We start from the raw sequence: 26,014 nt of genomic DNA on the forward strand, positions 1-26,014 counted from the left end.
TCAGTAACACACAATGTGTTAAGGTAACTATCATATGAATGAACCAATTACAAAACATTTCATACTTTTATATGTCTAACACTAAGTACACCCTAATATGGTTATAAGGTGACTAGTCTCTCTTCTTTGAAGTGGTAGCGAGGGCTCGTACTCTCTTAAGGAAGGTAGGATGAGAATGATGGAACATGGAGTAGAGACGGTCAGCTTTTGGAAAGCTGAAGTTATCCTTGTGTAGTTTGGTGAGTGTTGACATCAGCTCATCTGCCTTGGTAAGATCAGCAACAAACTTGTCAGCTTGATACTCAAACCTTCTGGTTAGCTGGATCATCAGGAACATCAATGTCTGTAGTGTGACAATAGTAACTATGGTAACACCAAACTCGCGTAGAGTATAACCCAGTAGTTGAGTATCCAACCCCTGGGGACAAAATAGTGTTCAGGTAACTGACTCCGTGAAGTTTTGTGTAAAATCACCTTAAGATCTGCATTGAAATTTAAATCATTCTAATAAAACACTCCCTACTCTAATAGAACAATCATTTTAGCCAATTGGTTACCATGACTGGTGCTCATTCTGCCGTGGAGTATTATATGAGCTAATTAGAAGTGTATACATGAAATAGTTAAACCTCACTTAGTGATCACTCTATAATGATCACCACTATATGAAAACGATGTATGTTCTATTAGAGTAGAGGTGTACCGATATTAGACTCTATTAGGGCTTTTTTGGGTGGGTAATAAATCTCATATACTCCACCTTGTTTTCTAACATACTCCACGCTTTCAGGCACAATATAACGTATGCTCAAAACTAGGTTTATCCAATCAGTATGCATATTTCACGTGCAGTGATGTAGCAAGGGCACTTATTTTGTCACATGAGCATGCATAGTTGTCATGGCGTTAGTATTATCGCAAGAAAACCAGCCACTTTTGTCGAGCCTACAGCAGAAACAGCTGTGGATGAGGTAAGTGAAATAGTCTAAAGCAGTTATACAGGCACAACGTGGAGACTAGGAAATTTATAAACCCTCAGGCCCTTAGTAGCGCCCTCGCTTCGTTCATGCGCTATAGCCCGGGCCTTCAGGTTTTCAGTACAAGAAGCCATAGAAATATGTGTGCAACTAACTTTTATTGCTCCAACAACCATAGTGGTTAGCAGCCATGGGATGAATGAACTAGCCATCTTTACCAGCTATTAAAATATGGAATAATGCGAACCAATCTTATTGGGAGCACACATTAAAATATTTATGGGTGCCTCACTGTCTGAGTTGCTAATTGAGGCCACACCACCACAGGCAACCAAGCACTGCCTGTAATTGTTAGCACTTTGAACTACTTGACTAAGTGTAATCTAAACTAGATAGGGTATAAATAACAAGCAATTAAAATGTTAAAAGTCCCTGTTTAGTTTCCTCCAAGCCAAATGATTACACTTTATTATATCAGTGTATTAGTGTTTAGACATGTATATTAATCATGTATCTATTGTGAAGATGTTGGGAATGATAGGTGATGATAAGAATTTGAGATACATGTATGCCACAAAAATTGCAAGATCCTAGGAACAATGTAATTGTGACCCACTGAGCAAAGCCTGCCGTTTTCACACATTCCTCGAACACCACTTTATTGCTTCTCTGTTATCTATAGTAACAAAGGAGTGGACAGAGTATAGTAACAAAGGAGTGGACAGGCAAAGTTTCAGCCTTTTGTGATGATTAGTCTTGGAGTTGTAGCTCTAGACAGTTGGAACAGGAATAAACTCGATTTATACAGCAACAATATGGCAAACAAAATAAAGACACTTATTTAATCGATCATAACTCACGACTGACACAAGCTACGAAGATGGGTCAATCTGTTCATCATGAACTGGTCCATTGATCAAGGTATACTGCCTTCCGTGTACGTCTCCATGTGGACAAAGAAGGCCATTTCAACAATTAAATGATGACAGTAAACTTTATTTCTACCGCATCGCAAATAAATGCCCTTAACTCACATACCATATGCTGTACAAACATGAAACAAAGAGTGTCTTACTCACAATGAACAGGAGAATCTGGTGGTATATAGGTTTTATTGATTTGAGCTTTGTTTCAATGCATATCAAAGCGATGTAAAATTATTAAGTAGCATGCATATTTCTACCTGGTTTATGTCAATATGTTATAGCAAAATAGAATTTAGCAAAAATGGCCAGTTTTCACTCAGTGGGTCACAATTATTAATTTTACATTTGTAGTGCAATGAGATCAAAATACTCTAATAGAAGAGTTACTTATAATAAAATAGTTCCAGTGTAACATGGACAACTTGTGAACAACTGATAGTGTCCTGATTATCAAGGTATCCTGATTATCAAGGTCAATTTATGTACTTTGAGACTTTAAAAAGTATCTGGATTACATAGGTGTGCTCAACTGTCCACATTAACTGGTTCGGACACCTTGGGATATACCACTACTGTCCACTAGTATCCTGATTTTCATGTACTAAATTATATTTGTAGTGATGTGTAATACACCTGAAAGAGTGTATCTGTATCCAAAGCTCTGTGTAGTCACAGATATGATATGATACATGATATGGTACATTATTCTAAAACAGCCCTAAGTGTGGGCTGCTAAGAATTTTTTGTAGCAATGAAATTACTAATTATTCAGCTGCCATAGTACACACCTCCAACCACACCCATAGGGGGAGAAGATGAACTGGAAGACAAGAAATAATCCTATCATGGTGGGGTGACCATCATGGAAACCAAAACTAGTGAAGACCAGATCTTGTCCCATGAAGCAGCCAAACGTGAACAACGTCAGAAACATATTCACCTGTGGGGTTAATAGTTAGTGAGGATACATCATTGTATGGTAGGGACCTCTGTAACTAGGGACCATCTGAGATGTGCTCATTGGTGAGGTGTCAGGGGTCTAAATGTGTGTACACTAATACATATGGGATCATGGAAGAGTATCCTGGTGCCTACATGTTCAGAGGTCCCATTTTGATGTCACTACACTACTCACCTGGGTGATCACAAGATGTTTGAGGGTGTGGCTCATTTTCCAGTGGCCCAACTCATGAGCTAACACTGCTAGTACCTCATCAGTATCACAACCTTGATGCTGTGGAGTGTGTGTGTGTGAGTGTGTGTGTGTGTGTGTGTGCGTGTGTGTGTGTGTGTGTGTCACTACTGGACCAGTGGAACCTGTGTAACATGGACACCTTGGGACGGACTTTTACTAAGTGTCTGGATTATGTACGCGACCTCAAGTGTCCATATTAACAGGTTCCAGTGTACTCTCATACCTTCTTTACTGTACTCTTATCCACTTCATCTTTCTTCTCTTCAGCTGAAGTGTCATCTTTGTTCTCTTACCTCATGTTTAGTATCATCCATTGTAGTATCCTCTTCAGGTAGCATCTCATCATTATCCTCCTCCATTGCTGTCTCATCTTGCTGTTCTTTCTTCTCCTCTTTCTGTTTGGCTTCGTCCTTCTTGTTAGCAGCCACACTGTCTTGGACTTGTTTGAGCAACTTTTCGTCCAGCAATGTGTCATACAGGACAATACGCTTGTTTTTCCAGAAGCCATAGAAGTAGGCATTACTGTGGCTTGATCGTCGTGACCCGTCCACTACAAAGAGTTTCTTCAGAGGGAAGTGCAGGGATGCTGCCAGTTGTTTTATTGCTGTTCGCAGGTCACCCAAGGGTAGTGGGGTGTAGGTGTCAAACAATGGAGCAATAAAGTTTGGATAAACTGTCGCCATCACCTGTGACAAATAGTAACAATTGATTATCAACATGTCCTGATATTCAGTTTATGTACTAAGGGATATTTTGGGACCTTAACTAAGTGTCTGGATTATGTAGGTGTCCTCAAGTGTCCACGTTGACAGGTTCCATTGTATCACTGAACATCAAAGAGATTACTGAAGGTATAAACACATTCCAATCATTAGATATAGTATAGGACAATCAAGTGTAACGAGGAAACTCATTATAGAAATTTATTATAGTTTGGAGTACAATAAGGAAATGATATGTATGGTATAGGTGGTATGATGGGATAACATCAAACCAAGAGTTAATAATAAGAGAGGAGAGTGTCTAACGCTGTATAGGCCTGTAATAGATGATTGCGCAGAAGTTAAACGGCTTCCTTTCTGTGTAACGTATAGGGTTCTAGTATTTGTTCGTTTCCTTACCGCAATTAGTTTAGCCGCACCGTGATGAATCCTCGAGAATATCTGAAGACTGAACTAAAGACTGAGCTGTATGTACAGGGAACAGTACTCCTTCAATTCAAGAATGCTCAAAGGTAGAGTAACATGGCGACGCAGTGAAAATTCGAAGCGATACTCCGCCTTTGGTTCAGTGTTTATTGGTTTCTCAGACGCTCTCCCCCAGAGTTATCTTCGAGGTTAACAGCCACACTTCTTTACGCAACAGAGCGATGCTCTTCGTGGTGAACTTGAACATCGAGTTGAACGCACGCCCTTATGTCTGGGATAGCCTTTGTGGTTAAATGCGAGAATATACTAGCCAGTCTGTACGTTACGCAGAAAAGAAGCCATTAAACTTCTGCGCAATCATCTATTACAGGACTATACGGCGTTAGACACTCTCCTCTCTTATTATTAACTCTTGATCAAACAGTTTAAATGTTATGATGTAAATACTTCTCTGTTACGACCATGACCTGATGAGCAAACTTTTTTGTGTTTTAAGTATTTCTGTAGTTTTGTTAGCATTAATCACCTTTGGAATTGCTGACCAATGGTAGGGAGCTTCCAGGAACATTAAGATGTCATCCTACAGCCTAAGGTGGTTTTGTAAATTTCAAGTTGCTCAGTCAGTTCTTCAGTTTTTTACACTGGTGGCAGGTACAATGCATAACTGTGTATCACAAGTAAAACGTTAGCCTTCAGCCTTGTTTGAGACCTGATCATGGAATAACGTCACTTATCTAATCCAGCAAACGTGAAAATCTCCAAATGTGTTATAGGTGGACTGCCTAATGTAGCAACCTGTTTAATAAGGTAACTGGTCACCTGCCAACTTGAAATGTGTCACTTGTGTACAAAGTGACTTGCATAATGTAGCAGCCTGCTTAAAGGTCACCTGTCTAAACCAGTAACTTGAAAATCCCCAAATGTGTATTTTTGTGGTCTGTCTAATGTAGCAACCCCATATCAAAGTGATTACATTAATATAATTTTTAAAAAAACACCTGAGGCTGTAGGATCACACCTATGTTCCACGAAGTGATCCCTACCATTGAGCAATTCCAAAGATTATTAAATTTAGAAAACTATGGAAATGTTTAAAACACAAACACAACCTGTAAAACAGCTTAATCACCGCTTTAATAATGTCATGATCCAAACAGAGAATGTAACATTTCAATGTTATTCCATCATACCACCTGTATAGACCATATACAAGTTATGATACACACACTGTATTAAAGTACTGGTATAAGTGTTCTTGACAAGTAAACAAGTTCATTGAATTCTCCAAATCAAACTTCCAATACCAAATATCTGTGTATTTGCAGTACTTGTTTATGTCATCAATCATCTCCTTAATATTTGGTGTTATATTGGAACCTGTTGATAAGGACTTCCAACACTTATTAACAAGTTGACTTGTTTATACAGGTGACTTTATACAGTGGCCTTATTAATGACCTTATTAAGAAGCAGGAGGCTAATTTAGGCATGCTTAATGCTTGTACCTTCCTTTTAAGTTGCAAAAATGACACAAACGTGAATTTTTGCTGACTTGAAAGTATTGCTGACACTGTTATACAGAATGCAACGGAAAATAATGGAATGTTTAGAGCTGACAGTAACCAGATGCAAGCGGTGGACATGAAACAGAAAATTTATTGGAGTGGCCTAAATACCATCTCTACTATACCCCACTATTCGCTATACTTGCATTCATATTGTCTCCATGGTGATTTATATTATTGTACACGCATTTTTAGACCCCTGAAATCAGGACACCTCCCTAATAAGGACACCTTGATATTCAGGACACTTGTCCCATATAATAGTTAGACACCAAGACCAAAGGAACTAAGCAATTTAGTAACCCTGATGGCCCAAGGCTGTAACGTCCCGAGCGCAGCGAGGGCGCTACTAAGGGCCAGAGGGGTTACTAAATCGCTTAGTTCCCGTTGGTCGCTGTGTCTAACTTATTTAGACTATGGTTTAAAGTACATACCTTTATAGCCAGAGCATTAGGGTGGGGTGAAAGAGCAATGCAGAACAGCAGAACGGTTTCTTCCTGAAGTTCTTACAGTGCCCACAAAAATAATTACTCAACCGGTAACCAGAGTAATGGCTAGAGCTACAGTAGATATGCCGTTTAGTCTACTATTTGTCCAGAATTATTCACTGAACACGGAGAAGAATTGTATTACAGTATTGTCAAGTACTCCAATGTACCTTTCATGTTATAATTATTTTTCACGTACAAATTGCCTGAGGGCGGGTTAATAAATGAACATGTCAGGTGACTAAGTGAGCATGTCAGGTGACTAAGTGATTTAGTAACCCTCTAAATGAGCTGTACCATAGTCTAAACACCTGCAGATATACTAGTAGACGCTTAATCCATACTTTAGTCTATTCCCATAACTGAATTGGGGATATTTAATCCCTAATTCAGTCATGTATTTCACCAGTATATCCACAGGTGTATAGGCGACCTCCCTTGTGTCCCTCTTGTATGGAGGGCTACATTTACAATGATGTACGTAATTATTTTATTACTGATAACATCAGTCTCACAAGCCACATCTATTAATTGTAATAGCTTGCTCTCATAGTACGAGGTGACTTGTTAAGGTGACACCCACAGCAAGTAATCTTACCAACGTGTTGAGTTAACAGTAGCTTGATATGAGGAAACTCGATGGGCACTTGTTGTAAGGATATGCTTGTTACTCAGTCAGTCAGTAGAAAATTCTGTTAAACAGTTTTAAAATTCCGTAGCAACTTGTTGATAGCGTTTCGGGTCGATCTGAAAGCTTGTTTGGGCTTAGTTTTACCTAACCAATACTGCCACATCGTCATCAGGGAAAGTGAGGCTGGTTTTTGGGTGATGTTATTTTATGGGCCATGCCTACTCCTTTGTGGTCCCTACTATTCAGTACTATTGTACTGTATGATAAAACAATAACCTATAATAATAGTATAGTATTGTTGAGGCTATAGCTAGGTGCATGACTCCTGGTTTTTAGAAGCATCACAACATCGTACTATTGAGTATCAACAGTGTACTCACAGAATGTATTCACAATAAAAATTTCAACTAATCAGATTTGACTGCCAATTACAGAAATTTTTCCAAAGTATTCTTAGTGTTATTTTAAATTATTCTTTATTGACTTAATAATCACTGACTGACTGATGCCTTCAGACAAGCGTAACTCGATAACAGCTAAGGCTACGAGCTAGATTTTTTCACTGTTCGACGTCACTTTGGCCAGAGAGGTGCCTTTTGGCATACTGCAGTACATACAATGCATTCTTCATGAACTTACCAGTGTCCTCCTTTGTGTCCCATTCATCTTTGCTGACAGCGAAGTGTCGATTTGGCGGTAGCAAATGATAGTTTCCCTTTGAAACAGAAATCATCTGTATTTTTCATAGTAGCTACTTTGATTGTAGAGGTGCATTTTGAACAGTTCTTGATTTGTACTGCTGTGTAACGGGTTGAACAGGGCCGACAACGAAGCATAATGGATATACCATATAGTAAAAAACTTTGGCGATTGAAATAATATTTGCCAAAGTTTTTACCGCCAAAGATTTTACTGTACGGTACGTAAGGATCTCAGGATAAAACGACAAGGTGACATCAGTGAAGTAGTGTAGTAAGTGTATAGGTAGCTAGCGTTGTTGTTGTAGCAGTACTTTTGTAGCTACTGACGTGCTAGCAAAGGCGTGCTTCTCTATCTCCTGTGATGCCTAGAGCGACCCGTATTTGCTTCTCAGTGAACTCCAGTAGCAGAGGTTATCACGCATATCAAAGTATTTGGCCAAATCTATCACGAGACGATGAACTAACTGACGTGCGAACGGGAAGCCGGTTGGAAATGCTATCCCAAGGAGTGCTTACAACTGTGGGACACATTCCTAGGCCTGAAGATTAAGATCTCCAGAGTCAGCTCAATCTTTATTGCGTGGTGGTACGAGCTGACCTTCATCTCGAGTTCTAGTTACTCAATGTGAGACTCAATGTGCTAGTTTGAGCATCTAAAATAATTGGCGAAAAAAACTTTGGCAAAATTGAATGCTATTCGCCAAATTCGTCAAAGTTTTTTACCGCCAAAGTTTTTTACTATACGGTACTTCATTTTTCAGATGTCAATTGATACATAGGTGGGGCACACAGCACCATTTCTTTCTTTTGATGTGGCATGCATGGGTTCACCAATCATAATAATTATTAATTTTGCAAAAAAAAGTTTAACAAACAAGTACACAAAAAAATTTGGAATTTTCAACTAGAGTAGGGACCATAGCACATCAATAAAAAGTACTGAAACAAGCTGGAGTAGTGCATGATATTAAATCACAGTAAAACAATAAGAAGTTATATATCTCTACTGTGCATGGTAATCTCATAAATGCTCAAGATACCATAACGGAAATGCAAATAACAAATAAATAACAATTACAAATATATTTCTAAAATAACATATAAAGCTCTCCAAAGCACTTCTATTTCAAACCATCACTACTAAACTACAGTACCTCAAAACAACGTTTATACAATTGGGGAAGTTATGCATTGCAGGCTGTTCATTTTTCATATATGCATGTATGTATTGGCTGCTTTTAGCTTTAAATGGTTTGTCCACATGTACATGATACACCTGTAGATAGGAACAATAAAACTAATATTGCATTATTATTATTATTAGCATTTTACAGTGACCAGCACTGAAGGTCTGACAGCAACATGTGCTGCAGCCTTAGGATTACCTAACCTAATTTCAGGGACTTAGACCTAATGACTTGACCTAGTGACTTGACATGTATATACACAGCAATTATCTAATCCAGCCTTGGTCAGATTCAGGACGGCTGCAGATGCCATGCCTGACAACTCTGTCTCTAATCCGATGTCTTTCTAACACTGCTAGCCACCTGCCATGTGACACAAAGGTGATCAGCTTAGACAATCAAGGTGCTGGGAGACTGTTCCTCAACCTAACTGGCATGTGTGCAGGGGTGAAAATAACTATTTTATGTCTAGCTGAACATTGTCAGACCAGAAAGCAATTTGTTCGGCCATCACAGGAGTTGACCTGACACAGTGGTGGAGGAGGGTATGAAAAGTTTGGGGTACCTGCACAGTGCGCAAAGCGCACTCAGAGCATGCAAAGCATGCTCTTCCTCTAGGGGGGTCTGGGGGCATGCCCCCCCAGGAAAATTTTGAAGAATGAGTGCTATGAGATTGAATCTGGATGCAGTTTTAGCCAGATCACAGTATTGCTTGATAAAGTCTTACTGGAGGTAGTAAGCATTGCAGATTAAGAATATATTTCAGCATTATACTTCAGCTGTTAGCCACTATACAGTGATCAAGCGTGTACTGTGTTGATCACGTCAAGAGTCCATAATAAATTATGGACTCTTGATCACGTGGTATGACTTATGACATCACAAACACATTTATTGGAGAGGCTCTGCCCCACCTTTTTGAAAGTTGGTTGCCCCCAACTCCCTCCCTTCTGCTGCCACTGTGACATAGGTGTTGTTATTATAATCATTTTTACCTATAAATATAAAATTAATATTGTATTAATTCATAATTATTGTAATATTTTCTGAATACAACCAAAAAAAATTTTTAATGTTTACATATTTTATGTACAACTGAACTTGGTCATAATGTCTAGATTACCATAGTGACAAGATTAGTCAATCTGAAGAACATGAAATTCAGAATGTGAAGAAGATGTCTCAAGCTGCTCCTCTTCATCCTCACCAAACCAGCTGTCCCATTTGTCGATATCTAGTTGTTCACTTTCAGAGTCTTCAGAATCACTTGATGCCTTGTCAGTAGTTTTTTGTTTCCGACGGTATTCCTTTCTTGGCTTCTGATTCACCCTCCTCCCAGACTGGCAGCTACTCCACCAAATTTCTACTGCTTGATCTGGTGAAAAATCACTGAGGGTGGGGCCTTCAACATTGACTTCTAGCAAATCGTTGAGAGTTAAACAATTTAGACTTGTTCTCCTCTCACTTTTTATGATCTTCAGTGTAGAGAAGAAGCGCTCAACTTTGGCTGTTGAGAATGGTAAACTGAACAGCAACTCACTGATCAGGAAGATGTTAGGCCATTTCACAGAATCTGGTGATGTCTTCAACAGGTACCATATTTTCTTGTAGCTGTCACATCCAATTCACAGGTAAGTCCTGGCATACTCAACAATGTCTTCAATTTCATCCAGACATGAAGTGATGCTAACACCTCTAGCTTCAAGCGGAGCCTGAAACATATCAATGATTCTCAACAGAGCAGCCTTGACTTCGCCTAAACGATCATCATCTTCTGAACTTTCTTCAGCTTCTTGCAACTGCCAGCTTTGGGTATCCAAGAATAGAAGGATTGATCTCATGAAGTCAACATCTGACCACTCCAATCGAGAGCGCATTCGATCATCGAGAGACCTCAAGTCAGCCAATGCCTGCTCTTGACAAGTTTTGATGGTACTGTCTCTAAAATTGTGTAGCTCAGATCCTTGGTATACCTTGCGTCCATTTTCATCTTCCAACTTACTCAAAACCATCTTTGACACAGGCCACTCTACCACATCCTGTGAGGTCAGTTTGTTTAAGGAGGTATGGGATTTCAAAATGTTCTTAATGCCCTGCACAACATCAATGTCATCATTTTGTAAGGTAAGGCTGAGAAGAGAGGCTGGCTTAAGGGCATCAGTGTAGAGAGCAGAACCAATTATAATTCGAGCTTGCCTCCACTTCAGTAGGTATCCCTTCAGACGCTGTCTATCAGTGCTCTTAATTGACTTGTCCTCAGTGAGTGCTGCCAAGTGATTGAGGTAAGCCCCATATCGATCAACCACTCGCTGCAGAGCTTTACGTTTGTGGGTAATCCAGCGACTTCCGCTTGCTCGCACTGGTAAGTTACCTCCTTCAGGAAGTTCATACACCTCCTTAAGATCACCAACAAGGTCTGAAAGATCACGACATTTTTTTGGTGATTTTTCGTACAAGTAATATAGTCTCAACAACATGTCGTCTATGTCACGAAAAAGTTGACTGGAAAAGGCATCATTACAAGCAAGTTCAAGCCGGTGAGCGTAGCACCATGCCCAGTGTAACCAAGGTAAGGAAGCCTGAAGTTTACCTTTCATACCATTTTGCTCAGCCACATTGACTGATGCGCCATCAGTACCACAACCGACAAGAATCGGAAAGCCATCAACACCAAGCACCCTCTCTCTGTGAAGTAGGTTATCTATACCCATACCTTTTAATGCTAGACCAAGACACTCAACTAATCCATCTGCATCGCTCCTTCTTGGCTCCAATACACAATAGTACCTCGCAGTGGTCTTCAACTCCAGCAGCACATCGTCTTTTTCACAAAACAGGATTACGAACAGCTCATTTTCAATCCGCCCTTTATCAGTAGAGCTATCCATCAAGACACTATAAAAGTGACATGACTCCAGTGTAGTATACAAGAGCTTCCGTTGGCTCTCAGCTATATAGTGCACAAAGTTGCGAGCTGAGTCTCTATTGTTGTATGATGTACCGAGGTCTACTCCATGTTTTTTTTCTAGGGCAAGGATAGCTGGATATTTCGAGAAGGGGATATGTTCTTTTGCAAGAACAAAACTAATTTCGAACTTTCTCTTGATTTGCTCTCTGACAGCTGGATTTAATGCCGTGGACGAAAGACTCTGTGCAATAGGGCTATAGCTAGTAATCGGCTGGTGCTTACTTATAGCCTGATCCTTGCGAAGCAGCGCCATGGCCAATTTATGTTGTTCACTGTTGGCATGGTCGGTTACGTTACTCGTCTTGTGGTTGGTAGAGCCTTCTATCCACGCTCTCGAAAAGTTTTTCTGCCAACAAATCCTTGGCTCGTACTTTCGGCAAACTACGCACCAAAGCGTTGAAACCACAGACCTGTCTTCATCATCCATATCAGCTCGCAGCCAAACCGAAGACTGATGATCGCGTTCATTAATTCGCTGCCACTTGAGAAATGTTTCTTTTGATACCTGTCTCTTTGCCTGCTTCGTCCTTGAACCGCTGCTTGACCCATGACTCTTTGCTGCATTTCCGCTAGTCGCCATTTAATTTCAACTCGACACTACGTATAATTAATTTTATAATTAAGCGCATGCGCTACAGCCTTTTCACTCGCTCGGATGATGGGCCGATTACTGAGCAGAATGGACGGCCAGTCTAACGCAGTGCCCGGATTTTGGCCGATGGCCGACTGTTATTTTCACCCCTGGTGTGTGGTGCATGACTCGTGGGAAACTAGGAAATCAAAAAAATTATGAATATAGATCAGGTACACAATATGGAGCAATCTTGTACTACACCAAACACTGGAATCCAATACTCTACTGATCCTAAACTCTATTGTATAAACATTACTAATTGTGTGAAGGTAACAAGTGGGACACTTCAATAGTCAGAAGTGAATTGTTGATCTACTGATAAATGTGACAATTATGAAATGATTAACATGAAAAAGATGACAGGAAATGAATTTTTGTATGCCTTGATGAACTGTATATACGGGATATGTGTCCACTATATTGTGTGTGTGTTGTGTATGTGCGTGTGCATGTGTGTGTGTGTGCGTGCATGCATGTACGTGTGTGTGTGTATGTGTGTGTGCGTGTGTTTTTACGGTGTTGGCGTGTATACTTGCACATGTATGACTAAATTTTCTGGGGGACCATACAGTCCACAGCAAATCACACTATACAAGCTTCACTAAACACTAAACTACCTCTAAGTAATCGCTATAGACTAAGCACCTCAACTAGGTTGTTCTTGTTTATGTAAATAAAACCACCAAGACACCAAAACTGAAAAATATGGTAAAATCAGGTAGTCAGTCACATAGAAAGTTGCTGCAGGTAAGTATTACAATTCATACAACTATTCTAAAGTCTCCTTACTGAGCGATTGTTTCTTTGACTGGATTCTTCCCAAAAAAATCTCATATCACGCATGCATATACACACGAGTGAATCATGCCACACTTCTGAAAAAACGGCCAACGGTCCTCCCTGGCTGTCTTAGCCTATAAATAATAATCCATTGGACTTCAAAACGTGACTAGCAACTCGAGGATTCATAAAGCTCGTCATCTTCAATAAAAAAACTTTGTGACAATATGTAACAAACACGTAATAGCGAGCAAAGGATCCAGTTATCCTAGAAATGGAACTTCTGTGGGCATGCTCATTTCAGGGTAAGCACATCATACTATAAAATGTATGATAGAAGTGGTAGTACGTTTGAATTATATCTCATATATCGTCAAACTGGATAAATCCGGTTATAGTGGTGAAAGGTTAATTAAGGTGTACGTAGATGAGGAAACAGCCTATCAACTGTAAGGACTCAGTATTGCATTTGTATAGAGTAGCAAGAGCTGGGGTAGTAACTTCAGAAAAGTAACTCCCATGTAACTTAGTTACCAACTCTGAGCATACATACTCACATGGTTGGGTGTGCATGTACATGCGCATGTTGAGCTGTTTAAACAAGAAATTGGTGTTAACAGAGAAGTAGTCTATCAGCTGATAAGGCCTTACTGTGTTTGTGCAGAGTAACATACATACTCACATGGTTACATACAATGGTGTACTGTACATATATACCTGTTTATTAAAGCCGTGATGTTTTTCAATCACAAATGTCTCATATACCAGCCATGGTAGTCCAGTGATGCTACCAATGAACATCATCAACAGTAGGAACACTATGGACCAAATGATCTGTAGTGATACAGTAATAGAGTAAGTAATGGATAAAGGTCATGCAACTACAACAACTGTACACACAAACACACACACACGCACACACACACTACACACACACACGTACGCATGCATGCACACACACACACACGCACACACACACTACACAACACACACACACAATACATACATACTGTACATAAAATGCCTACAGCTACTATGCTAGTCATGCTTATCCAGTGAACCAGCACGGGAACACCACTCAGGTTCCATGAGCCGGTGCAAACAAATCCTCCTGGGGCAGGACTAGTAACCCACAGGAGGCTGTACCATGTCTCATGGTGAAGGTGTGGGCACCCAAAGTCCCACCTGGACCTTCACCCATTATGTGGGACAATTGGAAACAGTGGAAAAGGAAACTGGAAACGGAAAATGGAATCACCAGGTACCCATTGATGTTATAGAAATGTACAAACACTTACTGTCTATAAATGTGTGTGTATTCAGAGTCTGCATGTACAAATGGTATTGTTGATTTGTAAACTTGTTCCATTCCTACATGTACTTAAAGTACATGATGTGTAGGGATATGATAACTGATATGTAGTAGCCTTGTTAACAGTACAACCTAGAGGTGGAGTGTACCTAGTCATTTTGTATGGTACATAGCAGATATATAGTAGAGTCCCAATTATTTACCTTTATCACAACAATTGATACGCTTGCAACAAACATACATTGTTATGGCCTTTTGACTGTTAAGTTTAGTTGCTTTCTGCACAGTTGTAACTAGTTACCAGTTACTAGATACAAGGAATGTAACTAATTACGTACTTAAAGCAAAAGTTGCTCTGACCGTACGTACATCCACCACGTAGTGACGTTTGAGAATTATCAATAAACATGACTAAAGTTCACACTTAAGGTGATGATCAACTTCTTTTATTTTAATGATCACTACCAGTTTATAAAGTTCCCAAATTTTATTACACCTGTTTGTTACTTTTTTTTTTTTTTTTTTTGCCAAATACAAGTTATGTATTTATCAATGGTATTTCAAATAGTTTTCATCTATGCCCTGTCTGTTACATGTACATACATAAGGACACTCCTTGAAACACATCTACAATCAAACCCCTCATTTTGCCGCCAAATGGAGGTGTGGTACAACACACTTTATTCTTTGAATGTGATAAACAACACACGAAGCCATTGATTTTCTACCTGTGAGCTGACACCTTGCACTGCAAGCAAAAATAAATGGGACACTAAGAAGAACAAAGATGGTCATCGTATCTCCAATAAGGTACACACCCAGGTGAGTGACACTGTAGGTATAAATAATGTAACCGGTAGCTAAGCCATTGTTGAGTTACGTATGTCTTTCTGAAGGCAACAGTTGGTAAGCTCAATGTATCCCTGTCACAAGCTTTTTTCAAACACACTTCGGTTACAGGAATATAAGGCTGGTACTACGCAAGTAGATCTTTTTGGTACTAGAAAATGCAAAACTTCATGACCCTTAACGGGTCAATTATGTACAAGTATCTCATCTATACATATACTTTAATACAAGTTGGCCAGATTAGAGTAGGGTTCATATTGTATACACAGTGCACATACAGCTATTTCTAGAAATATCCCAGTATTTAAACACTATCCAGAATTACATTTACATGTACATCTTTATCTACAGGTGTATCATGCACAAAGACAATTTCTAGTTATCACATCTTGCTTTTTCATGTAAACCAACACACAAAACTTTAGAATAGTAAAGTCTATCACATTTTGTTTTTATTTTCACTATCATAGCAGCATTGATAAGGGAAAATATACACACCACATCAACAAGGAAATCATGATGATATCCAAAAGGAATTAACATCTATATTTTATCCCTTAACCCAGCTTTTTTTTTTTTTAAATGCAAACACTGAAAATGCATTGGCCAGTAAACTGGATTTTACACATGTCTTTTAAAATAAACTTTCATAGTACAAAAACTGTTAAAGCTCTAAAAACTGCAAACACCCTTTTTACTCACTGTTACATTTTGGTATAAACAGTCCCCACTCTTCATGCACCCAGAACTTCCCATTGTGCCCACTACCCTCTTCACACTGTTTATTTACCTCTTCATATAACGATGGTTAAAAGGCCATAACTTGGCCATACTTCATCATATCGACTTTCTCTTGATGTCATGTTGCTCGTCACATGATAGCAATTCAGTTGATATACAGATATCATGTGATTTATTAAATGGTCGTCAAGCACAATGATGATACAATGGCAAAAGGGAATGAAATAATTCAACACTTCCAAGCAAGCAAGTTCCTTGTTGCTTTTTATATATATAAGATAGCTTGCTCCTTACCAATTAATAAATTCTGCAATTCTGTATTTGTAAGGGATTGGATGAATGCTTGATGAGATATGGCTGTTTGAAACGATGTATATATTGGTGTAGTGTTTTTAGTTTAGCAAATCCAGTTTTCTGCACTACACAGGTTTAAGGGTAAAGTTGTGAACAACAGGTGCGTATATCTACACTGCAAAAAAAATAAATAAATAAATCCTCAAAACTTTACAAAGTTCCAAACTGAAGTCACACCCACTTATTCTCATTCACTGTAGCAACACACTGTACAGAGCTGAACACATGGTATTTAACTAATAACTTGTCACTACAATGGCACATCACAGTCAGTCTGTGTGGTCAAACTGATAGTCATGTTCTTACACGTAAATATTGTCTAACTTTGAGCACTAGAGATATTACTAAGTGTCTGGTGTAAACTACATGCAACTTCAAGTACCTTCTGCTTCTTTCTAACACTTGAAATACACACATGTACACACACTGTACATACGTACTACTGCTAATTCTAGGAAGAGAGAGAAACATAGACGGGTGTTGTATTACTGGCTACATATGAGCTTTCCAAACATTTTCATTTTCTTGAACATAAACCTTAGTACTTAGAAAGTTAAGATCACAAAGCTCTGTAACAAAGACTGCAGGACAGTCAATGTAGAGGATTATTGAAATCTTGATGTTTACAATGCACATGTTGGAAATTAACTGAATGTAGTGAACATATGGTACATATTTCAAGTGTTTTAAAGCATAAACACACTAGATATTCACAACTTCAGTAGACCAACTGTGTAGCTATAGGTACATACAAGTAGGGAGTACTGGATCATTTCACAGCATTGTCTGTTGGTTGCTTTGGTCACTGCTGACCAGTGTGCTCCATGCATTAATCTTGGCTCTACAATAAATGTCACAAAAATATTGTTAAAAGGTGGTTGCCTAGTAAAGACCTGTAAAAAAGGTATGATTAAAAGTCTGAGCAAAGAAAAAAGTAGGAATTGAAAATTTGGCGACTATATAATTGAAGGGGTCAGTGGAAAAAGGGGGTAACCCCCATTTTGAGATTTAGCCATTTTGTAAAAACAAAATTGCTTAGTTAGGCATGTTAATGTTTCCACAAAATTTAACAACAGGACTTAAAACTTTAAGTCACAACCAAATTTAAATTTACATTAGTCTACAGCAATTCAGTAATGTCAGAAAATTCTATTTAATGCCAACCATACACCCATTTTATTTTTCAAATGTGGGTTATCCCCTTTTCCCACTGACTCCTTCAATTATATGCACAAGTACGTATCAACTATCTTTCAAGCTTCACACTTTACCCACTGTGCTACAAGATCACCAAACCATAATACTGAGCAATTATATGAAATATCTGCTAAAAGTCAACTTTTTGCTAATTTCTGATATTACTGATATCACATTATCAATACTTATAGAACTTTGCGTGGGCGAGGTCAAAGGAAAAAGTGTACTTTAAATATCATAAAGTACACTCTCAGCCGGCCAACTGCTTCATTGACCACAAAGAGTGCTTTATTGCACCGCAAAGAGTGCTTTATTCGTTCAATAAAGCACTCTTTGCGGTGCAATAAAGCACTCTTTGTGGGCAATAAAGCACAGTTGCCAACGTGACTTAGTGTAGGCTAATAGCCTACGGGGCTCGCGCCAGTACGACTAATCATCCAAGCCGGTGAAGGCTGATAGCCTCGCCGCGCTGAGTGATCAATCACACCAGCCAATACGAGTTCCACCACTGGATTGCTTTTATAGACATACCTAAATGCTTCGATGATGGGTGGGAGAAGGTAACGTTGCTGTTACGTTTGTTAATGTAAACGGACAAGTCCTGGAGATATCACGGAAATACTTCACCATGTGACTCACAATAGAATCGATTGTGGGTTGCGAGCAAAACCTGCCAAAAGACGCGATGAACATCTACTATGCCAAACTATGGTGAAATACGCGTGAGTTACTTTGTTAAACTAGTTTGTGTGCGTTCAGGCTGCTAAAAGTTCGTGCAACGCTTGTTAATTGCGAGTCCTAGTGTATGGTGAAGCTACACGACTAGAAAGTTCCATAAATCATTTAAAGCATAGCCGCGAGTGCTATAAGAAAAATAAAGTACGAGGCGCGCGGCTGAGATGCTAATAAAGCACGAGGCGAATACTAATACTACATTTGTATCATTGTGCTTCTACTACTAATACACATACTGCGCTCATGCACACACGTACACACACACACACACACACACACACACACACACACACACACACACACACACACACATACGCCATGCACACACATTATTATTAGCGCTTTACAGTGTCCAGCACTGAAGGTCTGACAGCAACATGTGCTGCAGCCTTAGGATTACCTAACCTAATTGCGAGGACTTAGACTTAGTGACTTATAGTTGAAAAAGTACATACACACACACACACACGCGCACGCACACACTCTAACCTACGTATATATATATCTTGTACAAAACTTTGTTTTCACTTTATATCATCTGTTGACATATCCTCCTGATGCTGCTCTGGGAAATTCCCTGCTTTTGGTGAGCATCACTCCTCCACCTGTTGTCCCACTTGCTGATGCTGGCACAACTGCCCCATCAGGTACGACTAACTGTGAGATGGAAAGCTGTCAGAATCAAAAATGTATATGTGTAAAGTATTATCATACAGAATGAAAATTTGTGATTACTTATTTTCATACTTTTAAGATATTAACATGGTCACCAATAATGAGGTGGTCTTATTAATCAGGTCATGAAGTACATCTTAGCTATGTTTGGGACCTACTCAACATGGTCACTATAATGAGGTGGTTTATTCTCACCTTTCAGCCTTACCCAATAGGGAGAGATGTGTGGGAGAATTATTCAGTGATAATAGCAAGTGTCTGTTGAGTAGTCCATCAACTGTTAATTGTTTAAGTGACTGTGAAGAAAGTGTGTCCATCCAGTATGTGATGTTAGCTGTGTAGTAACCATGTAGGGGAAAGTATTGTGGTGACCGAGACACACACACGCACACACACACGCACCTTAATTGTACTCCAAAATTGTGTATTGATGAATTACTAGAGTTCTCCAGTTGTCTACAAGCCATACAAGAAGTATATCATTAACAATTAATATGCTACAATTAACAGTTTTGAGTACAGTGGCACAAAAACATTATCAACTGCTTTTCATAGCTTTGTCAGAATGGTAATGCCTAAGGGAATAATACGCATACGCTTTTATTAATTGTGTACCCCCCTCCCAACATCAAATGGCACAACAAATGGATTTATATAGGGTTTAACTCCTCCTTAAAAATGGCATGGTCCAAATTCTCAATCTCACAGAGGACAAACACACAGACAGACAAACCTTAGTGTTCCCACTTTCCAGTGGGATAATCCTTCATCAAACTGGATACCAGTTGTGACAGTTGTCTAGTTTGATGAGATAATGTCCTAGTCACATCCCAACCAGTAACGTAACCAATGGCGTCACAACCCTCTGAACAAGGCTGGGTAGTAGCTGAATATCCTCGTTATCCTTGCTGGCCCTCTCTGAAGCCATAAAACATCACTATATCAAACCGTCCTATTTCTTCAAGCTCCTTTGCCTTCACCTACAGTAAAACAAGAACAGTGAACATGTTATGTGTGTGTGTGTGTGTGTCTGGCCCTGGTCGTGTGGTGGAGACCAGGTGCCCTAGAGTTGGCCTTGCAGGCCAATGACAGGGTTTACACTATGTATACACTTCATACATGGGATCAGTTGGAATATACGGCACCTATCTAATATTAGGAGAAGCGCTCGTAGGATTAGGAAAAGCGCCCCTAGGATTTAGTGTTAGGGGTAGGGTATGAGTTAGATATATAGACCAGGTGCCGTATATTCCAACTCATCCAAGTAAAGGATGAAGGTGGTGAACGTAGCAGTAAGTGGTTTGTTGTAACTGTTTTGGCTTGTTTGCTTGCACAAGTATGGTTGCAAGGCTATAGTAGGCTGCGTATATTTATCGACTGCCCACACAATTAGTTGATCACTCTTCGCAAAGGGTCTGTAGTCCCACTAAAACACTGTTTGATAAGCTGGCTTAGCTGTTTTATAACTGCTTGGCTTCCTTTTCCATGAAAGGAGATAGTAGCAAAACTATATAAAACATTGTAAAAGTCAGCCGCCCACGTAATTCATTACATTGATTACATTATCATTACAAATGCAGTTTATACACATAAGCTTGAGGTGATTTTCTGCACCTCCTCCTCTATTCTGAAGAAATGAAGAATATCGGTAAATATCAGCATATCGGTTACTGGAATAGGCAAATAATCGGTATCGGCAAATGTGAAAAAAATGCATATCGGTGCAACACTAATAAAAAGGCTGTAATTGGGTTACTCAGCATCCCCTGACCATAGGTGGAGTGACATGTCCCATGGGGGATTGGGGCTGGGACGAAGAAGATCCCAGGACAGGCAGTGAAGCAGGTTTGAAGCAGGTGTGTGTTTCTCTGCACAAATGTTATGATATTATACATATCATAACCACATAGGTGCTAGGTACAGATACACTCAAGTACTGCATATCACATATCACTAACTGTACTATAATCACACACCTCTAGAGGATTCCATGTGACCAGTTGTAACTTCACAAATGGACTGAACAGCTTGGGAAGACATAACGACACGTAAGCTTGTTGGTAAGATTGTGAGTGCTGGTTCTCAAGATGACTCTTTATGATGGATAATGAAGCATACTCATCCACAACATCTTCAAATAGGTTAACAGCTTCCAGTGAAAATTGAGCTGTGTATAAATATTAATAGATAGTACTAAATATGTATTATAGGTGACTGCTGTTCATTTTCAGTTAACTACACCACCTAATCACACATGCAAAGCCTCAGGCAGCCATGCAGCTATTGCTGCCCAGTGAACCAAAACTGAGATGCCCATACATCACTGAGGCACTTGAGTCTTGTAGAAAAAGAAATCAGCTACAAAATCAACTGCTAAACCAACTGCTTTTCACAGCTTTGTCAGAATGGTGTTCAACAATGCCTAAGGGAATAATACACATAAGGTTTTTTAATTGTGTACCATCAATCCCAAATGGCACAACAATTGGATTTATACAGAGATTAACCCCTCTTTAAAAATGGCATGGTCCAAATTCTTAATCTCACAGAGAACAAACACACAGAAGGACACACCTCAGTGTTCCCACTCTCCATGGATATAGTGAGATAATCTTTCATCAACCTGGATACCAGTTGTCTAGTTTGACGAGATGATGTCCTAGTCACATCCCAAACCTGCTCAACCAGCAATGTAACCAATGGCAACACAACCCTCTCAACAAGGCTGGGTATTAGCTGAGTGTCCTTGTCACCCTTTCTGACCCTCCCTGAAGCCATAAGTCATTAACATCTCAAACCATCAAGCTCCTTTGCCTTCACCTGCAATAAAACAGTAACAGTGAACATGCTGTGTATGTGTGTGTGTGTGTGTGTGTGTGTGTGTGTGTGTGTGTGTGTGTGTGTGTGTGTGTGTGTGTGTGTGTGTGTGTGTGTGTGTGTGTTAGTGTTGCCACGATATATCGATACATTGAGAGTATCCATATAACAAGGTGGTGATAAATCAGTTATATTGATGGTTGCTGGCACCATTTAGTATAATGATGTGGGGGAGACCAGACATATGGTATTTGGCATTTAATTAAGTTATCTGTTAATGGTGTAGTGTGGTAAACAAGCCAACCCCAAAGTAAACCGGGAAGTTTTAAGGTTTCTGTGTAGTGCCAGCCACTTGTCTCAACTGAAAAGCAGTAGCAAAATGTATTTTAAAACTTGATAAACAAGAGTAGCTTTTGCTTGTGGTATACATCCAACTTAAATTGAAACTTGCAATGAAGAGTATGTATATTTTTCGTCTTGTAAATGTTACAGTTAGTTCTATATATGTTTATATCGTGACATAAACCTTGGTGATATATGATACAGAGTTTTTCTATATCGCGGCAGCACTAGTGCGTGTGTGGGTGCATGTGTGTGTGTAGTATATGTCTGTGGTGTGCCTTTGTGTGAGTGTGGTATATTGTAGTGCATGCACAAGCATGTGTGTGTGTGTGTGTGTGTGTGTGTGTGTGTGTGTGTGTGTGTGTGTGTGTGTGTGTGTGTGTGTGTGTGTGTGTGTGTGTGTGTGTGTGTGTGTGTGTGTGTGTGTGTGTGTGTGCGTTCCTTTGCACAAAAATGTTATGATAACATATCATAACTACACACTATTAGATACAGATACACTCAGGTATACTAACTATACTATAATCACACACCTCTAGAGGGTTCCATGTGACCAGTTGTAATTTCACAAATGGAGTGAACAGCTTGGGAAGACATAACGACACGTAAGCTTGTTGGTAAGATGAGTGCTGGAACTTCCACTTCTCAAGATGACTCTTTATGATGGATAATGAAGCATACTCATCCACAACATCTTCAAATAGGTTATCAGCTTCCAGTGAAGATTGACCTGTGTAATAATAAATAGATAGTATTAAATATGTATTATAGGTGGTTGTTGTTCATTTTCTGTTAACTACACCCACCCAATCACACATGCAAAGCCTCAGGCGGCAGCCATGCAGCTATTGCTGTCCAGCAAACCAAAACTGAGATTCCTGTGCATCACTGAGGCACTTGAGTCTTGTACAGGCAAATCCTGATGACCCCAACACCTCTAAGTGAGACAAGGACAGTTGGGCATTTACTTTCCCAGTAAACAACAGTTACTCATTGATGTTACAACTGGCTGGACTGCTTCCCCAGTTGACACAAGGCCACCAGGTCACCATTATACACCTGGGTAGACTGGAGCAATGTGAGTAAAGTGTTTTGCTCAATGAAACAACAATGTCAGTAACATTTGGCATAGACTCTGGAACCTTTCAATTACCAGGCCAAAGCTCCTAGCCACTTGGCTATGCTGCCTCTCTACACATGCACACAAAGCAAATGTTTTTGACAGGAGTGTGAAACACACCATCATTGTCATTCAGCAGGCTGCCTGTGTATCACTCAAACACTTGAAATTGTGCAGGCAAATCCTACTGGGGTAGCACTAGTAACCAGTAGGAGGACTGTTCAATGAATAATTCTACAGATCCCAAAGTTCTACAACATCCCTAACATAGCAAAGGAACTAAAGGAAGACAATGGGCAGATGGGCATTTGCTCCCCAGGCCACCAGGTCCTCATTTAAAAGAGCTCTGAGTAGACAGGTGAGTAAAGTTCCTTGCTCAAGAATGCAACTGGGCATTCAAGCCTGGAAACCAGACTGTACACCAAATCACTTGACTAGATATGCCAGGACTCAACCCAGTTAGGAGGGGGGCAAAGTAAGCCATTTCGGATTCTAGGGGGTGGGGGCATGCTCCCCCAGGAAATTGTTGAAAATTTAGGTGTAAATACACCTGTAGGCTCAATTTTGGTGAAATTTTACTGTGATGCCATTGATACATTGACCATTCGATTACACAACCTTGGGATTAATTAAACCTTTCCATTTCTCAAGGCTTTAGGTAAAAACCTCTCAAAACTTTGCATATCACCTTATATCTCATCATCATCTGATGACATTCCCTCCATTTAAAGTCACAATAGTAAGGTAAATGAGGTCATGAAGTACATACACATTAGCTATGTTTGATACCTACTTGACATGGTCACTGTAATGAGGTCATGAAGTACACCTTAGATATGTTTGGACCTACTTGACATGGTCACTATAATGAGGTGGTCTGTTACACTAGTTCTCACATAAGCTACATACTCACCTTTACACACATCAAGTTCATCTTGAATATCTTGTTGTCTACGAACAACAAGCCTCTCTGCTCTGAGTCGTCTAGTCTCCAATACCTTATTGTGTAGTGTATTGATCAGTGGAAGCTGAAGGGAGGTGAATGTGACACTTAAGTAACTGTATGTGCTATTCCATACTTGTTACTATCCATACATGCAACTGTATCTGCACACATATATACGTATGCACACATCACACACAACACACTAAGCACAGCAAAGCCTCTGGTAGTTGTGTTTCTTTTGCCGCTCAGCGAACTAGCACTGGACACTACTCAGGCACTCAAGTCTGTGCAGGTAAATCCTCTTGGGACAGTGACTATACTAACCTGTAGGAGGGGAGTCCAAGTCTCATGGATAGAGGTGACAAGCTATGTGCCTCACACACACATGCACACCCGCACTCACCCACACCAGGAGCTCATATATAAGCACCTGCTCTCTCTGTCTCTGTCTCTCTCTCTCTCTGTGTCTGTCTCTCTATCTCTGTCTGTCTGTCTCTCATGCACACACACACACACGGACGCATGCACGAACACACATATAACTTCACAATAACCTTTTAGACATTCCAACAAGTCCTTTTCAGCAAGACATCCCAACAAGTCCTCAAGGTACAAATGCATCTCTTAAAAGAACTGGTACTCACTAGTGACATCGCCAGCTCATTTTGTACACTATCAAAATCATCTACAGCTGCTCCTTTCATCTCCCTTCATCCTACCCAAGTTTTGCCAATGGACAGAGTTAGTCTCCCTTAACTCATCTAGTCTAAACTGGAAGTTTCCTAGCTATGGTCAATGGGTTGGTAGTTGGCTAGTGTTACTAGTGGCTTCTTGTTGTTGCCAGTTAGTATTCTCCTGGTTTAAGAATTGAGACTGAGCTTCAATGTAAGGATATGTTCCCATTCCAACTATAAAACCCTGATCTAGTATTAATTGTTGGTGGCTGCTAAGTGGCTTGAATAATATTAGCACCTTTGTTAATCTGTTCTTCTTCCCATTTTTTCATCTCCTCATCAGATTCTCCACTCTCAGCAACCATCTCAAGAGCTTCCAGCACTTGTTGTTTAGTAACACCTGTCCCTTTAGAGAATCCAATATCTTTGCCTCTCTCATCATTCGAGCCACTTTTATCATTGTCATCATCACGAACTAGTCTTGAGTTATTAGCACTGAAGCACTGGTTGTCATCCCGGGGTAGGTAGTTATCACCTAGCTGGTGAACCATCTCTCGCTGCATGGATAGTAATGACATCCGGGATTGCTCCTCTACCTAGGCAATTCAGCTCTGGCATCTTCCTCGTCACTTTCGTCTGCCTCATCTCTCGCCATTGTCACTTCTTCATCGCTACTCCCACATGGTCCCATCCCCGCTCCTCTTCATTTAATAATTGTAGCAACGTGAGTGATTACTGCTTTAGGCTCAGGCGTAGGCGCTGCAGCAGGCACTAGTGGTTTGTTATGGCGACTAAGTTTCTTTGTTTGCCCGGACCATTGGTGCGTTCATAGATAGTATAGACTCCGTCTATACTATCTATGGTGCGTTGCATGCGTTGACAGTCCTCTTAATTCAGTAAACTAGACGAATTTTGTCGTACTGGCATCGATGGTGTCCTATTATTTTCATCTTCAGTGTTGTGATCCACTCCTCTCCTTCAGAAGTTCCTGCGCTTCAATGAAAATAAACTCATTGCTACTAAGTTCCAATTAGTGCTTAAGGTGAGCTTTA

The 26,014-nt window shown here is 39.9% G+C and overlaps 2 protein-coding genes across 2 annotated transcripts in view; both read right to left on the reverse strand.

Annotated features, from left to right (window-relative positions):
- LOC136258431 (CAAX prenyl protease 1 homolog) lies at positions 1-24,984 on the reverse strand. The gene is made up of 14 exons (XM_066051747.1): positions 24,843-24,984; positions 24,256-24,370; positions 22,756-22,952; positions 21,638-21,883; positions 21,040-21,230; positions 19,797-20,043; positions 19,466-19,519; positions 19,259-19,397; positions 18,878-19,060; positions 13,918-14,034; positions 3,377-3,784; positions 3,039-3,248; positions 2,692-2,843; positions 1-428 (listed from the first exon to the last, which is right to left on the reverse strand). The coding sequence occupies exons 10-14, from the start codon at positions 14,002-14,004 to the stop codon at positions 113-115; spliced, it is 1,173 nt and encodes a 390-aa protein (XP_065907819.1). The 5' UTR covers positions 14,005-14,034; positions 18,878-19,060; positions 19,259-19,397; positions 19,466-19,519; positions 19,797-20,043; positions 21,040-21,230; positions 21,638-21,883; positions 22,756-22,952; positions 24,256-24,370; positions 24,843-24,984; the 3' UTR covers positions 1-112.
- Positions 1-26,014, reverse strand: part of LOC136257287 (CAAX prenyl protease 1 homolog) — a 217,290-nt gene extending 191,276 nt beyond the window's left edge. Inside the window, exon 1 of the mRNA XM_066050398.1 lies at positions 24,855-26,014. The gene's annotated coding sequence lies outside the window, so the exon portion shown is untranslated. The remainder of the gene's footprint in view (positions 1-24,854) is intronic.

This window comes from Dysidea avara, chromosome 6 (genome assembly GCF_963678975.1).
Source record: "Dysidea avara chromosome 6, odDysAvar1.4, whole genome shotgun sequence".
Taxonomy (NCBI): domain Eukaryota; kingdom Metazoa; phylum Porifera; class Demospongiae; order Dictyoceratida; family Dysideidae; genus Dysidea; species Dysidea avara.

Excerpts from the sequence above, each read along its gene's own strand:
- LOC136258431 (XM_066051747.1), bottom strand. The coding sequence starts at position 14,004 with ATGATGTTCATTGGTAGCATCACTGGACTACCATGGCTGGTATATGAG. Across the intron at positions 3,785-13,917 it reads ATCACGGCTTTAATAAACAG|GTGATGGCGACAGTTTATCC; the intron begins GTATATATGTAC and ends TATTTGTCACAG. Across the intron at positions 429-2,691 it reads CCCTATGGGTGTGGTTGGAG|TTGTCCCCAGGGGTTGGATA; the intron begins GTGTGTACTATG and ends CTGAACACTATT.